The 14088-nt window shown below is 42.5% G+C and overlaps 1 protein-coding gene across 2 annotated transcripts in view; it reads right to left on the bottom strand.

Annotated features, from left to right (window-relative positions):
- The window catches only part of ABAT (4-aminobutyrate aminotransferase), a 52820-nt gene that overhangs the window by 5499 nt on the left and 33233 nt on the right, over positions 1 to 14088 (bottom strand). For both annotated transcript variants that reach the window (XM_086759923.1, XM_086759924.1), the window contains exons 6-12: positions 9070 to 9119; positions 4780 to 4860; positions 4183 to 4275; positions 3728 to 3790; positions 3077 to 3140; positions 2214 to 2362; positions 576 to 713 (exon numbers count right to left, since the gene is read on the bottom strand). In XM_086759923.1, the coding sequence (XP_086616049.1) occupies positions 576 to 713; positions 2214 to 2362; positions 3077 to 3140; positions 3728 to 3790; positions 4183 to 4275; positions 4780 to 4860; positions 9070 to 9119 (638 nt within the window). The remainder of the gene's footprint in view (positions 1 to 575; positions 714 to 2213; positions 2363 to 3076; positions 3141 to 3727; positions 3791 to 4182; positions 4276 to 4779; positions 4861 to 9069; positions 9120 to 14088) is intronic.

The raw sequence follows: 14088 nt of genomic DNA, 5'->3' as shown, positions 1-14088 counted from the left end.
AATGGGGAAAGCTGCTTTTTCTATGGCAGAACAGAATTTTCCAGATGTCACCTATGCTTTTCTCTGTAAGCACACAAATGTTTTGAGGGCAAAAAAAGCATGAGAGGGTCATCACTTCCAAAAATGTAATTTCACATTCACATTATCAAGATGTACATCCTTGTCATTGTTTTATTGGAACACCAGCACTTACGGCTGGACTTGTGTTCCAGCTTTTTTTGCAATTAAAAAAAAAAGTATGTGAACAAAAATTACCATTTTCCAAATCTGCCTCTTCTGAAATTGTCTGGACTCCCTCAACAAATTGGCATTATCATTTAAAGATCACTACTGCAAAATCATTAGAAGAAAATTCATTGAACTGAGGAAACCACTAGGTGTGCATCAAATGGAAGAGAAAATCCTGTGCAGACAAGGGGATGCTTTTGTCTGGATACACGTACCTATCTACCCCAGCTGCTGCTAAGGAGGCCTGTGAAGCTCTGAAGCGCCCAGGGCAGGGGGGAGGCCTCTGGACACCAAGAAGTATCTGCATGTTTAGCTGCCACTGGGCAAACAGTGAAATATTTGATTACCTTTCTGGCAATATCTCGTAGCTTTCTGAAGAAGTCATCTGAAGCGTGATTGTCCCCGCCCTCTGACTGTATTGGTTCTATAATGATTCCGGCCACAATCTTCTTCTTTTTCCTGTACTTCACAATCAGATCTTCCACCTGGAAATCAAACGTTTATGGTACATTCTCCTTTCAGGACATTTGCACATGTCCTCCCAGAAAGATCAAATCTCAGCAACAGAACTTCAACTTTGCATAGACGTTCCTGGCTATAAGGGTGTCAGGAAGTGTAAGGAATTAACGAGTAGTTCCTCCACGATTTAATGCTGCCCTCTTTTTCTTGAATAATGCTTAAGTTTAAATCATATCTTAAACACATTGTAACCAGTGGCACATTTATCTACAATGGTGTGAAAGCTCTAGCGGATTTCAGCTGAAAGTATGGTGGAAACCCCTGTGGCTTGCTAGGCCATTGCTGTCATTCCACCGAAGAAACACAGAAGAAAACAGATTTGTGTCAGAAAACAAAACTCAGCTAACGTATTAAAGAAGGTAATCTGGTAAATTTGCTTTTTCTAGTCACCCACTTCAGATACTTTAATCAGATTAAATAATGCAGAAATCCTGTTGCTGATAAGGGGCTTACAGAGGAGTTTTAATTAACCTGGTAGTGCCAGTTGCTGCAGTTAGCAGTGTCATTTGTATGTGAAAAACCACTCACAGCTGCCAGGGCCCACAGCTGTGTAGGCTGTATAAACCACTGGTTTCCAAAGGGCACCAGGAAGCCAATTCACAGACTTTCAAAGAAAGCGTTCAGCTTTGCATTTTGTTTTTTAAAATAATGGCTTCAAGTCTGTGGACTGATTTTTTGCATCACAATCCTCCCCCCCCCCATCGCTATTGCGGAGCAAACACAGGGAAGCGATTTGCTGTGCTTTCTGTTCTCTCTGAAGTCTCTTCGATCCAGCTCTGCACAGCCATCCAGAGTGCTGCTGTGCTCCCTTCAGCATGCCGCAGCCCCCTCCCCTCCCCATCAGTTGTGATGCTCCAGTCTGTGTGCTGTCCTGGTTCCAGTCACAGGACACGCTGTGCCTTGCTCCCCACCACCATCTCTCAAGGGAGCCCTTGCAAGTGACAGATCCTGGATCCCAGGGTGCCCGACAGGGAATGCCATGGTTCTGGCACCTGGGGACTGTTTACCTCCCTCAGACTCCATTCTGCCCCTTGCCTTTCTCCCAGGCTAGGGAAGGCACAGAGTCCCTGCCGCTGTAGGTAGGATGGAGGCTACCACAGAAAAGCTGGAAAACCTGAAATAGTATTACAGGTTCTCTTTGTAGAGGATTATACACGCTCTGTGCTCTCTCTTAGTCCATGTCCCTTCACAAGATCTGGCAGACAAGCTCACAGTGATACAACAAACTTCTGCATGTGAAATTTCCCTTTGGTATGACTCATGTCGACTCTGTAATTCACAGCGAGCTGGCTGTTCTTCTGAAAGACAGGGACAAACTTCTGACTGTAAACAACAGTGAATGCTGTTTTAATTACATGCTGTTCCAATCCCTGAAAACATTATTTCAGTGAAAAGCAGCTAATCCTACTAACACTATTCATTATTTCAAAATAAAAACAACAGAAAGCTGCCAGTGAATTTTTTACCTCCTCTAAACAACGGGCTTCTTCCTGTTGATTCTCTTTCACAAAGTCTTCCAGAGGGTACTTTAGCCTTGGAAATGGAGCAATAGGCCAGTCCAGCGATGGAATGTCCAGTTTGTGAATTGCTTTAGAGTGAGTTGTAGCTAAGCAACCTAAACTCAGAAAAGCAAAAATTAAAATAATACCTGACTAGGAACAACATAGGAAAAAAGGTACCAAGGGGTGAAAAAACTGCCTGACACCAGGGCTGTAGAATTGACTTAACTGCTCTACATTTTTATTTTATTTTCTGAAATAGTGGGTGACTTGATTTCATGAAGCTCAAGTGGATTGCTGTAGCTTTTAAGCACCGGTTTCCACATGCAGTGTTCCTGAAGAACAGCAGAATCTCTCTCAATGGAACAGGCTGCTCAGACAAGATGGCTTTCACCTGTCCAAAGACAACTAGTCACAAAGCTCTGAATTACAGCACTCTTGGCTAATGTGTTTAGAACAGGGACTGAGCCAATATAAAATGGTAAAAATGAGCGACATGTCGTTCACATATTGTGGTAATTTTACCCCAGGAGTTAGACTTTTTTTACTAGTATAGACAGGAAAACCTGGATTCAGCATGAAAGTAAGGGACTTTCTGAAAATAAATTTTCAAAAACTATAAAATTAATTCCCACTTGCATTCAAATATTCTGTTTCAGTACTGGTAGGGCTTCCAAAGCAAACCTCCAATAAACCTACAGCTTCTCCACTGCTACTATTGGTCTAAGGAAACAAAACACTTTTCAGAAACTACAGTGAGATGACAGCTTACTGCAGCGGCCGAGAGGAGGCAAAGGAAAGGGAGGTGCTGCCGGCAGCGCTTCGCTTACCCAGGGTCCTTCCGTGGAAGCCGCCCATGAAGGAGAGTATGGCGTAGTCGGGGCAGCCGGGGGGCTGCAAGCAGAGCACAGGCGGGCAGTCAGCGTGCGGTGCCCCTGGCAGGAGGCTCTGCCGCACGTGCAGCTGCGGGCGCCTGACGCAACCCAGACACAAACCCCGGACGGCTGGATCCAAGGTGCCGCCTCTCACAGCACTCTGAGCGGTGTCCTCTTCAACCATCAGGCACGGCAAATTGTTACGTTTACCCATTTAAACAAATACATTTGTATTGTCCCCTAAAAACTGCCTGACCTCCTAAAGGTAGGAGGAGGTCTGGTAGGAGGTCTGTGGTTATTATTTGTAAACTTCTGCATGTATTAGTGATATCCATGGACCCATCCATCACACGGGCCCCTCTCTAGCAAATGATATGCCATGAAAAAAGGGAGATCTTCCCAAGATTCACAGCTGGGAAGGATGCTGAAGAATACAAGCAGCAGGTATTGGTATTTGTTGGAAGCAGTTTGTCTTTCACCATTTCCTAAATTTACAAAACTGAGATTCCACTTCAGAGAGAGTAAAGCCAATTTTTCCTCCCAATCTTCCCTTGCCAAACCCAAGCCAGCAGTACATCTGTAGGTGTGGTAAGGAACAAACGTTACCTGGTTAATCATGCAAGATTCTAGTTCCTCTTTTGTGGCATTATTATGGCCCCTCTCCTTGTTCTGAAAAAAACAAAAACAAAAACACCACACAACCACTCAACAGATCATTTTCCTTTAGTTGTAATCAACGCATTTGTGACTGAAACACACACTGGCAATGCTGGTATTCCAAACTAGAGCAAATAAAGACACTGACTGTGGCTCTCACACTGACTGCAATCTGCATTTTCTTTATTTCATTTTCTTCATAATTTCTAAAGTTGTGTCAATATAAAGTGAAAGCTTAGATGAAGACTTTTTAATAAAGACTTTATACTAAGTTGAATATAAATAACACCATGAACAGGATAGCCTCCAAGCCTTATTTGTTTTACAGTAACAGTTCTGATGATGAATAAATACTCATTTCTACATCTAAGCCTGCAGAAAGAAAACTTTAATATTTTACTCACTCTGTACCACATAAATATTGCTTTAAAGGCATTTTCATTAGAGCAGGATCCACAAGACATGGTCACCACCTGTGGCAGGCCCTTAGGAGCCACCTGTCAATGAAGAGAGAAAATTACTCCAAAATAATAAGCACAAATCTAGTGCAAAGTGGTGATAATACTGATCAGCCCTTAACATCAGGAGCTTCAGTATAATGGGAGACCAACCATGCCTACAATGAGGAAAGGCAATTTCAACTGCAGCTGAGAGGGCTCAACTCAGTTTCAGTCCCAAGGATCTTCAAATTCAAATAAAGACAAACAGAAGCCACTTATTTCACTCTCTCTTACAAAAGCACAGCGAACAGAAGTTAGTGAAAATGTGTTTTCTCATCAGTTGTTGAATCCAGGCTGAACGAGGCAGTACCTGTGCACAGCAGACAGGTCACCCTCTCACGCTCAGCTGTCAAGTCAGGGACAAAGGTTTGATCTCATAACTTGCAGTGGGAAAGCAGGTGGTCAATCTAATGCTCGCTATGAAAACCCGTAACATCCCTTGATGTGTCCGTGTACCTAAACACAGAACATGGTAACTCATCGCTGCTATCTCAGACTTACTGTTAACAAAGATTCCTTAAGTCTTTCTGCAAAGTTCTCTGGAGGTAAAATCCCTAGGGCAGGTCTGTTGATAAACGCACTCTACAGAAGACAAAGGAAGAGAAGTTAGGTTTTACCATCACATGAAAAATATCATGTTGATGTCAAGGCAGTTACATTTGATTCTAATTACAAATACTAGCCAGAAATTTGCAGTCATGGCACAAAGAGTTTTAAAAACAAGGAATAATATTCACATCTTAGAATATGTTTTCCTGTCTAATCCTTAATATTTTATTATTTCAGGACACCTTAGAAAAGGTACATGCTGATACTGATATTTCCTCTTTAATATCACTATTTTAATTGCTCAGTCTCAATTTTCCTTATACACAGGAAATACAGTTTAAAATCCTAAATACTCGCCTTCAGTTTGAGTAGCTAAATATAAATTCAATTAGGATACCAGCACCTTCTTCCTGACTGAGCTTCAAGAAAGACCATTTCAGAACGCTGGGGTTACAAACATTCTGCAGACAGTACTACAATGGGATGTGGGGGAAGAAGGTACACGTATGGGACAGGGGCTACAGCTCAGAAAGATAACACACATGCAAGGATCAGCAACACAACACTACAATAAAAGAGACTCCTGACAGAACACTTGTGCAGACTGGCATGCCCTTCTAGACTCCTCTGGCCTGTACAGTAACAGGCAGCGCAGTGAGGAGATCGGCAAGAAGCTACTCTGCATGTTATTACCTCCTTACTCAGCCACATGTGTTTAATCGAGCTCAAGAACATTGACCATGACATATCCAGACATGTTGGTGAAATTCCTTCTCAAGCATGTACTGTTTTCATGAAGCCTGCTTGTTTGCAGGCAAATATTTCCTGTTCTTCAGTTCACACAACCACCCTTCTCAGTGTCTCAGCCTTAATTTATATACATTCTTGATTGTACATTACAACAGCAGGTTTCTAGCTTCTCAGTTTTCTCCTTTCCATTTCCTGATTGAGGTCTGACACAAACCAGGAGCCACTCATGCTGAAATAGTCTCCATGGACGCAATGTGATCTCTCCTAACAGTGGTTTTCCACAGCCTACTCTGCTGAACTCCTGCCTGCTTCCCAGACCTCTTTTCTCCAACCATTCCCTTTCCCTGTCTGTCAGCAGAACTGAATCTGTGTTGCTGCAAGAGCCTTGGTAATCACAGAAGTGACTACAGGCACCCAGCCTTCCCATACCCATGTGGAGGTTACGGAGAAGATGGAACCAGGCTCCAAGCTCTTCAGTGGGAAGATGAGAAGCAATGGGCATAAATCAAAACACAAGAAGTACTGGTTTCCGTATAAGGAAAAGCTTTTTCACCGAGAGAACAGTGGAACAGGTTGCCCAGAGAAGTTCTGAGGTCCCCGTCCTTGCAAGTTTTCAAGACCCCAGATAAAGCCCTGAGCAACCTGCTCTGATCTCACCACCAACTCCCTTTGAGCAGGAGGCTGGGCAAGAGACCACTAGAACTGTGCTACTGGTCCTGTGAACTGGCCACATCAGGATTCACACCTTTGAGAAAAGCGATTTTGGTGTCAGTGAACAGCAGCTGGTGGGAAAGCTGAGCCTGCTGTCCACACAGGTGTTTCTAAAGAACAGCTCCAGAAAACCCCCCTGGGTCTCCCCAGTCCACTAATGGAGATGAATGTCATGTTTATGCGATTAATTCAAATTAAGTGTCATGGATTAAAATTGATTCATCATTGACTTTTGTCTTTGTAGGTAATCTTATTTGATTCACAATGTGCTACTTTTTATTTTAAATAAAATTTGCTCAGAAAGCGACAGCTCAATAAATGTGCCAACCGCAAAGCCGCGTTATTTGCCCTTTTCTTTGTTTGTTTGTTGTTCCTGTTGTTGTTGTAACAAGTCTTTGTTTAAATTAAAGGCTGAGCTTTGATGACTTAAGTCTTTATGGGTCTCCAGAGGGACAGACTGCCTTCCCTAAAACATTTGTATTTTCAGTGCAACCCAAGCTTGCATGTGTATCAGCAACCTTCAGTCTTTTTCCTTACTACAGGTACTCATTTATCCGGATGTGGGGACCACGGTAAGAGGTGTGGGCTGTCACACTGCACACAGATGTAGAAACAAGCCATCAGAATTCTTAGGGAAAACCAACGTTTTTTTCAACAGACTGAAGCTTAAAAAAAAACCTAAGCAAGGATGTTACTGACAGGTTAACAGAAAGTTTTTCTTTAGTACATATGAGAAATCTTCCTTGAATTTTTGTCTCAGAGTAGAAGTAAATTTTCATATAAAGTTAGAGGTACGAGCCATAAATTTGTTGTGAATTTGATTATCGGCTGTCACAGTCAATTGACAAGCTATGCCATTAAGCAGAAACGTGTATTTTTCTTTTGTTGTTAATTAGGTGCTCAGTGCTGAGAAAAACAGAACACTGACATCAAGCTGCTATGGTCTCAAATGAACAGATGCATATTCTGTTCTTTATAGCTGGCTATGAAGTGGGTACATGGAGCATTACAAACAAACCAAGCAAAAAACCCCTACAAGAACACACCGATCCCATTGTTGGCACTAAACAAGGGCCCTGCCTCAGTGTGTATTACTCAAAGAGCACTTTTACAAGAAAGCTGGCACTTTATTTACAGTCAGACTCCAGCACACTCTCCTGTCTGCAGCGAGGTTTGCACAAGCTCTGGCTTTTCACAGCTCTCTGGCCTTGGCACCGCAAAACCAACATCCTGCCTGTGCCGTGCCCAGGCTCAAGCCTGCCAGAAAGCCTAAGTGTGCAGTCAGGCGCAGACTAATGGGCTCAGTGCCACCCTCTCCGCTGAACTAGCGCGGGTTTCAGAAATCGGAACAGGGCACCAATGACATCTTTGATACTCATACATGGGAGAGATGGGTCCTGGTGGCACCCTTTGGTTTGGACTTTGGAGGCAGTTGCTTTTACTGCAGGCTTCCAGCTGGCAGCCTGTTAACTGCCCTTTTCCAGTGGACAAATCAGCAATTGTCACCATACAGAAGGGGGGTTTGGGTTTTTTTTTTTTGTTTGTTTTGAAAATCTGACCTTGCCTACTGCTGCATTATAAAGAAGGTATTGTTATCTCCTCAAAAATATTTTTTTCACGAGTAAATATAAGTCTTTAGAAATATTAGTGCTTCCATGATACCCAGATCTGCCTTTGATAACTTCAGCATTTCTAGCTCTGGTGTTTCTTTAAAAACGTGACGTATTTTAGTTCTGGGGAAGGCAGAATTTCTCATCCTGAAGACACGAGAACTGCATAGAGTAAATCAGCTCAGGGCACTCAAAGGCCTGCACTTCTTTGACACGATGGCTCAGGGTTTACACTCTGCGGCAGAGAGCCAGCACGCTCCTCAGGAAGGGAAACGCAGGTACGAGAGGGAACTGGCCCACACTTGGGCTATGTCCCTGCAGGTAGCGTGGACACCCGCTACTGGTTTGCTGAACCAGGGGCTCAGTCGCTAAAGTCAGTACAACCAACGAGGATCTACTGATGTGCAGTCAAAAGCCAGTGAGCTCAGTTTATCTACGTACTATATATATAAGCTACTGAGCCAAAAACTTAAAATCGCACAAAATCAGTATGGAATCCAAACCTTCTGTCCAAGCAGTGAAAAACTGAAGTTTGAAATAGAATGCAACTTAATTTCAACAATCTCCATAATTGAATCCAGGTTATTCCCAACCACTATGAGCATACTGTCAGGGAAAACAGGAAGGTACTTCATTTAAGAAGCAGTTAGTCTGTTTTGAAATACTCCTGTTGCTCTGGTCTACTGATTTTAATTTTTCAAGGACATGTCAGTGGTTTCGTTAACTTGGTACTTAGGAGATGGGAACCAGCCACCACCCTCCGAGCCCTGCCTCCAGCATTCCACATTTAGGGCACTATTTTCATACTCAAAATACTACATTCTCTTTCAAGGACTTGTGCTTGCTTTCAGGTTAAAAAATTTTCACTCAAGAACATTGCTAAAATGAGTAACTTGAAATACCATGCTTGACCTATGATTTAAAACTGACTGCAAGCATATCAAGTGCTTGCGTCACGCAAATGTTTACTTATTGTAAAGCTTCACAGAGGTTTTGGTGTCGTCTTAAACACTACCAAGCTCTTCTCATCTAGCGAGAAATAAAGAAAACAGATCCTACCATACTTTAAATTGAGTCATTAAGCTTTCATTATCTGTCTAAGAAAAAATAAGAAAGACTGCCACAAAGAGAGAGAAGACTCTTTAAGCACTTAATATTTTAATTCACTTACCAAGTTCTGTGGCTGCTGTAGAACCTTTATCAGGGAGGGATGGTTGTAACCTAATTAAAAAGAACAAAGAAAGAAAACAGTTCTTTCTCTCTGATTTCAATAAACTGGGGTAAAGAGTAACAAAGATAATAACTTTAATCTGATGCTTAACTGTTTCTGTAGCTTGTGTATGTTTTAACTATTTATAATAGAACTTCTTTCAAAGTAGGGCAAATCTCTCCGTTTACAAAATATTATTATCATCTGGAACTTTGGAACAAATTTGTTGCCAGGCAATGGCAAAATATATTTCAGTACTGAAAGGCAAAAACTGAACACAAAAAAATAAATTAACATTAATGGGTCTTTCTCCTGACAGGGCCTGACTGAAACATCATAGTTTCTACCAAGTACTGTGGGCTTGACGTTATTAAACGTTTGCTTGCTCTCCTTTCTAGGTTTCCCACGTACATTTGGTTTCTCTACAGTACAACGTGTGAACCTCACCTCCTCCTCAATCGAGAGCAGAAATGACCTTCTGCCAGTGCAGCCTAGGAGCCGTTGTTGCTGTTAGTCACCATTTAGCAGTGGTAGAGAAGCTCTTCCCGCTTCTCCTGCCTGAAGAAGGCTGCTTAGCGTTCTCACTCACCATAACCCTGATCTGCTCAACTTAGGCGGCTCTCAGTGAGCACTGACCACCCAACACGCTCGTCAGAAACTGCTTCGGACCACAGAGAGAAGCTCCCCACGCAGCCGTGTCCATTTACAGTAGCTGGTGCGACTCCTCCAGTCTCACAGCAATTTTTACCCTCCTTGAATATCAGACTGATTATGTCTGGCACAATAACAGAACTTTTTTCCTCCCACTGTGCTTTTTAATAGATTGGATTTTTTCTCATTGTAAAATCAACGTAGAAAGATATATTTCCCCTTTCATGCGTTTCTTCCACACAGTTCCCCAGTCTTTGGCAGCTGACCATGAGAAACAGACAAGCAAAAATCTACATATTTACCGATTTCCCAAAGAAAGCTCATTTAGCAGCTGGCATTTCAGTGCATTACATTGTACTAACAAAGTATCAGCAAGGGCTTTTTGTCAGATGGCGCAGAGTAACCCTACCAGCACAGCAGTGCTGTTCTCAGGGGTGGTTTTTCATTGCTGACGTGTGCAACAAGCCCAGGTTATGGCAGACCCAGCAGACCTAAGCCCTGGGACTGCAGCCGACTTCTGCGAATGGCTTGACAGTGCTCCTTGACATCTGTGGCAGCTGGATGGCGTTCACCACCGCTATCCTCTACAATGCCTCCTGAACACTCTGCGCAAGATGCTGTCAAACTGGTTTTGAGACGTGTACGTACTGCCCTACACATCATCCAGGCTTTCGCTCCTATGTACAGCCTCGCAGTTACTTCACACCCTGCACACTGCAGGTGTTCATCCCTGATCAGGAACAGTTCTACCAGAAGGAAGAGACTGTCTACACAGACAGCCACACACTTGAAACTCATGGACTAATAAGCACCCAAATCTCTAACCCGCCACAACCCACTAGTTATTCCACGACATCTCTCTGGAAATCTTTCCTTCTCAGTCACAGATTTACAAACCCTCAGCTGTGCATCACCACTAAAAAACTTGTTTGATAAACTGCCGTCTCTTATTAAAGGAGGAGATTCTGCACTTCTCACTTTCTCTGATGACCAGATTTTTTTTCCTTCCCATTTTACTTACTTTGACAAACTTTTAGTTGGAAAAAGATGCAACAATTTGTCCTTTTTACCCTGAAACATCTAAGGATGCTTCAGGTTTAACACTATGAAGGTGCTTAATTTATACTCGTTGATGTTCTATGGGATAACTTGCTTGCTTACAGGTAAACCAATGTATTTCATGTTAAAAAAAAACCCAAAACAACCACAACACAAAAATTCACCAGAGGAACCCAGAAAATTTCATTTTAGGCCTGACTTGTAATGTATGAAATGCCAAAGCCAGAGATGAACATCATCCTTTATATTCCCCTGTAGAAACAGTTGGAAACCTCATCCTCAGCACTGCTCTAGAAGTGATATCGCCCTAATTTTATTACTAAAGCTCCTCACGCCTCTGAACTCCTCATTCCAGCTGAGTGACAATAGCCCTGATTATCCTGTGTGAGCAATGGAGCATTAGGCTACTGCATTAACAAATCCATTATAAATTCCGTTTTAAATATTTTAGTTCAAAATAAGAAAATATCCAGATTGTTTTAACTGCATGCCATGCTGCAAAGAATCTGTTAAAATTATTATGAAGAGAATACAAGTGGTTACTTGGGACACAAACCATTAAATCTGCATTGCATCTGCTGTCATGGGAAGAATTGTTGTTAGGATAGAGGGAGTGACACAGTTGAAAGCTGTGTCACTGAGAGCTGTGGCTACCACTGAGACCACCTTTGAGAGAATATATATTGTTTTAGAAATCTCCAAACTAAACATTACAGAAGTTTTTTATAAATAGCTACCCATTGCTTAGGAAGCTTAACCATTAACTCTTGTATTACTTGTAAAAATGTGTAATTCTGTTGCTGGTATTAAGACACGTGAGGAACCCAGAGGTCTCTGCATCTTCTCTTATGCAACACAAATTCAAGGCTTCTATTTCCCGTAACTTAGAATCATAGAATCATAGAATAGTTAGAGTTGGAAGGGACCTTCAACGGTCATCTAGTCCAACCCCCCTGCAAGAAGCAGGGACATCCCTGACTAGATCAGGTTGCTCAGAGCCTCATCCAGCCTGGCCTTGAACGATTCCAGCGATGGGGCCTCCACCACCTTTCTGGGCAACCTGTTCCAGTGCTCTACAACTCTCATTGTAAAAAATTTTTTTCTCATATCTAATCTAAACCTACCTCCTTCTAATTTAAACCCATTACCCCTTGTTCTATCACAACAGGCCCTACTGAACAGCTTCTCCCCATCTTTCCTGTAGGCCCCCTTGAGGTATTGGAAGACCGCTATCAGGTCTCCCCGGAGCCCTTCCCACCCACATAAGATGTCGCTCCCAATCTCTCCACTTCAGCCCAAGTGGCCTGGTCTTCCTCCCAACACTCCCTGTTCCACTGGTGCATCCTCAAACAGTAAAATAAGAGAATCCTTAAAGCCTGACTCTTTCTGAAAGAGTAGGTCAGCGTGTAGAAAGATGCTGAACTGGTTCGTAGTCATAAAACGAACACCAGGAAGAACTACATGGTTAAATAATTACTATATAACTACGGTAGACAAAAATCAAACACCTCTAGGCTGAGATGACAGACAGACAGTAACTTATTTCATTGCCACGACCAACACAAGGCTTTGCAGCTTTATGAATCCACTCTCAAATACATTCCTACAAGAAATGACAGAGCTGGCTCTTAAGAGAAGGGCACCTGCTTCATCATTCTTGCTGCGTGTCTAGATCAATGCGACAGGAAAGTACATGTCCTCCGGGCACACGAATGTGCCTGTCTGCAAAAGGGAAAAAAAACTGGAGGCTGCTGAAATGATGAGATGGAGGAAGCCCAAAGAATCCATTTGAACTGAGCAGCAGACTGCTGTCAATAATACCAAACTGCACCTCCCCACATCTCCCCAAACAAAACCAGACCTTCCCAGCACGGCTATTTCAGGATGTTTGCTAGTAAACACATTGACAGAATCCCCTCTTGCATTTGGCTCCGTGGGGTTTCTAACTCCATTAAACACATTAGATACAGGTTTAAAGGAGTAGGTTGTGCTACATCTTCCCCAAAATCATGTGCTAAAAAAACTGTTTTAATTTTTTTTTTCAGCACAGAACAGCCCAGAACATCTTTGCCTAGAGGTTTTTTAAACTTTAATTCTCATCTCTCCACAAAAGCACTTATTACCTCTCAACCTCTGCTGATAAAGATATTCTAGTGTAGCAGAGCATTATTAAATCTTGGGGAGCTCTGACAGATTAATAAAAAGTGTTATTGGATTTACTTGCAGAGAGATAAGTGCATACGACTAACAAGCACCTTGTGATCTTGTTTTGGTGTTCCAGCCTAGAACCTAACTCTTCCACCAAGAGGGACATCATTAGCAACCTCTGCAGCTTCAGATAGTCAGTCTTGTCATTCAGTACAACTTAAAAAAATACATTAGTGCTGTGTGTTCAGTTAGATTTAGGTCAGCCTGTAAGTACTAAATTTTTACTACCTTCTTGTTGCTATACATCACATACATCATCTGAGAAGCTGTCTGAAGCACTGTACTGTAGTTCCTTCGTGACTGCGGAACGTGCCCTCTAGGACAGAGCAGCCCAGCTCACCCTCAAGAAGGCATTGCCACACATGAAGGAGGAAGTAGATGGCTTAGCTGAGGATCAGTTGCAGGTCACCAGCTGTAACTTATGTCACCAGCTTCAATCAACCACAGAAAGCAAACTGCAGAAGCCCCTGCTATGACATCCCATGACTAGCATGTGTATCTCGAGAGTGTTAACAGATCTCAGTTCAGTTACGGTCACGTACGACACTATGAGCACATCTAATAGTGCTAGAGATATGAACAATCAGGTGTTTAGACAATTTTAACCAAATCAGGCACTATTACAGATGGTTCCAAGAAACTAAGTGATCTCTTAGACCAAATGGAATTGATTGCAGGTTCAATTTAAATGTTTAAGGGTTATGTTAACTATCTTGCAGGTAATATATTCATATGCTTTTGAAATTCACTCTCACTGAATTCAGCAATGTAAACTAGGAGTTGCATTCTCATTTCCATGGCTTGGAAGAGCCGGGTGGGAATGAGTGCATGCAGACAGTACAAACTCAGCCCCTCTCTGATTCGCAGCTGAAGTAAATGTTACCAGGAATTTCAATTTTGCTGCCTATGCTGCATTTATGCTGTTAAGCAGAGGTTGCAAGTCCCTCAACATCTAGCATAAAGCAGCATGAAGCAGTATTTCTCCAATACTTAATTCACTTGTAAGTTACATTATATTAGCAGCAGCAGCTAACATGACAACTGCATACTGCATTCCTAAGA

The sequence above is a fragment of the Chlamydotis macqueenii genome, chromosome 15, assembly GCF_036417535.1.
Source record: "Chlamydotis macqueenii isolate bChlMac1 chromosome 15, bChlMac1.mat, whole genome shotgun sequence".
NCBI lineage: Eukaryota > Metazoa > Chordata > Aves > Otidiformes > Otididae > Chlamydotis > Chlamydotis macqueenii.
This window is presented reverse-complemented; position numbering and strand designations above follow the sequence as displayed.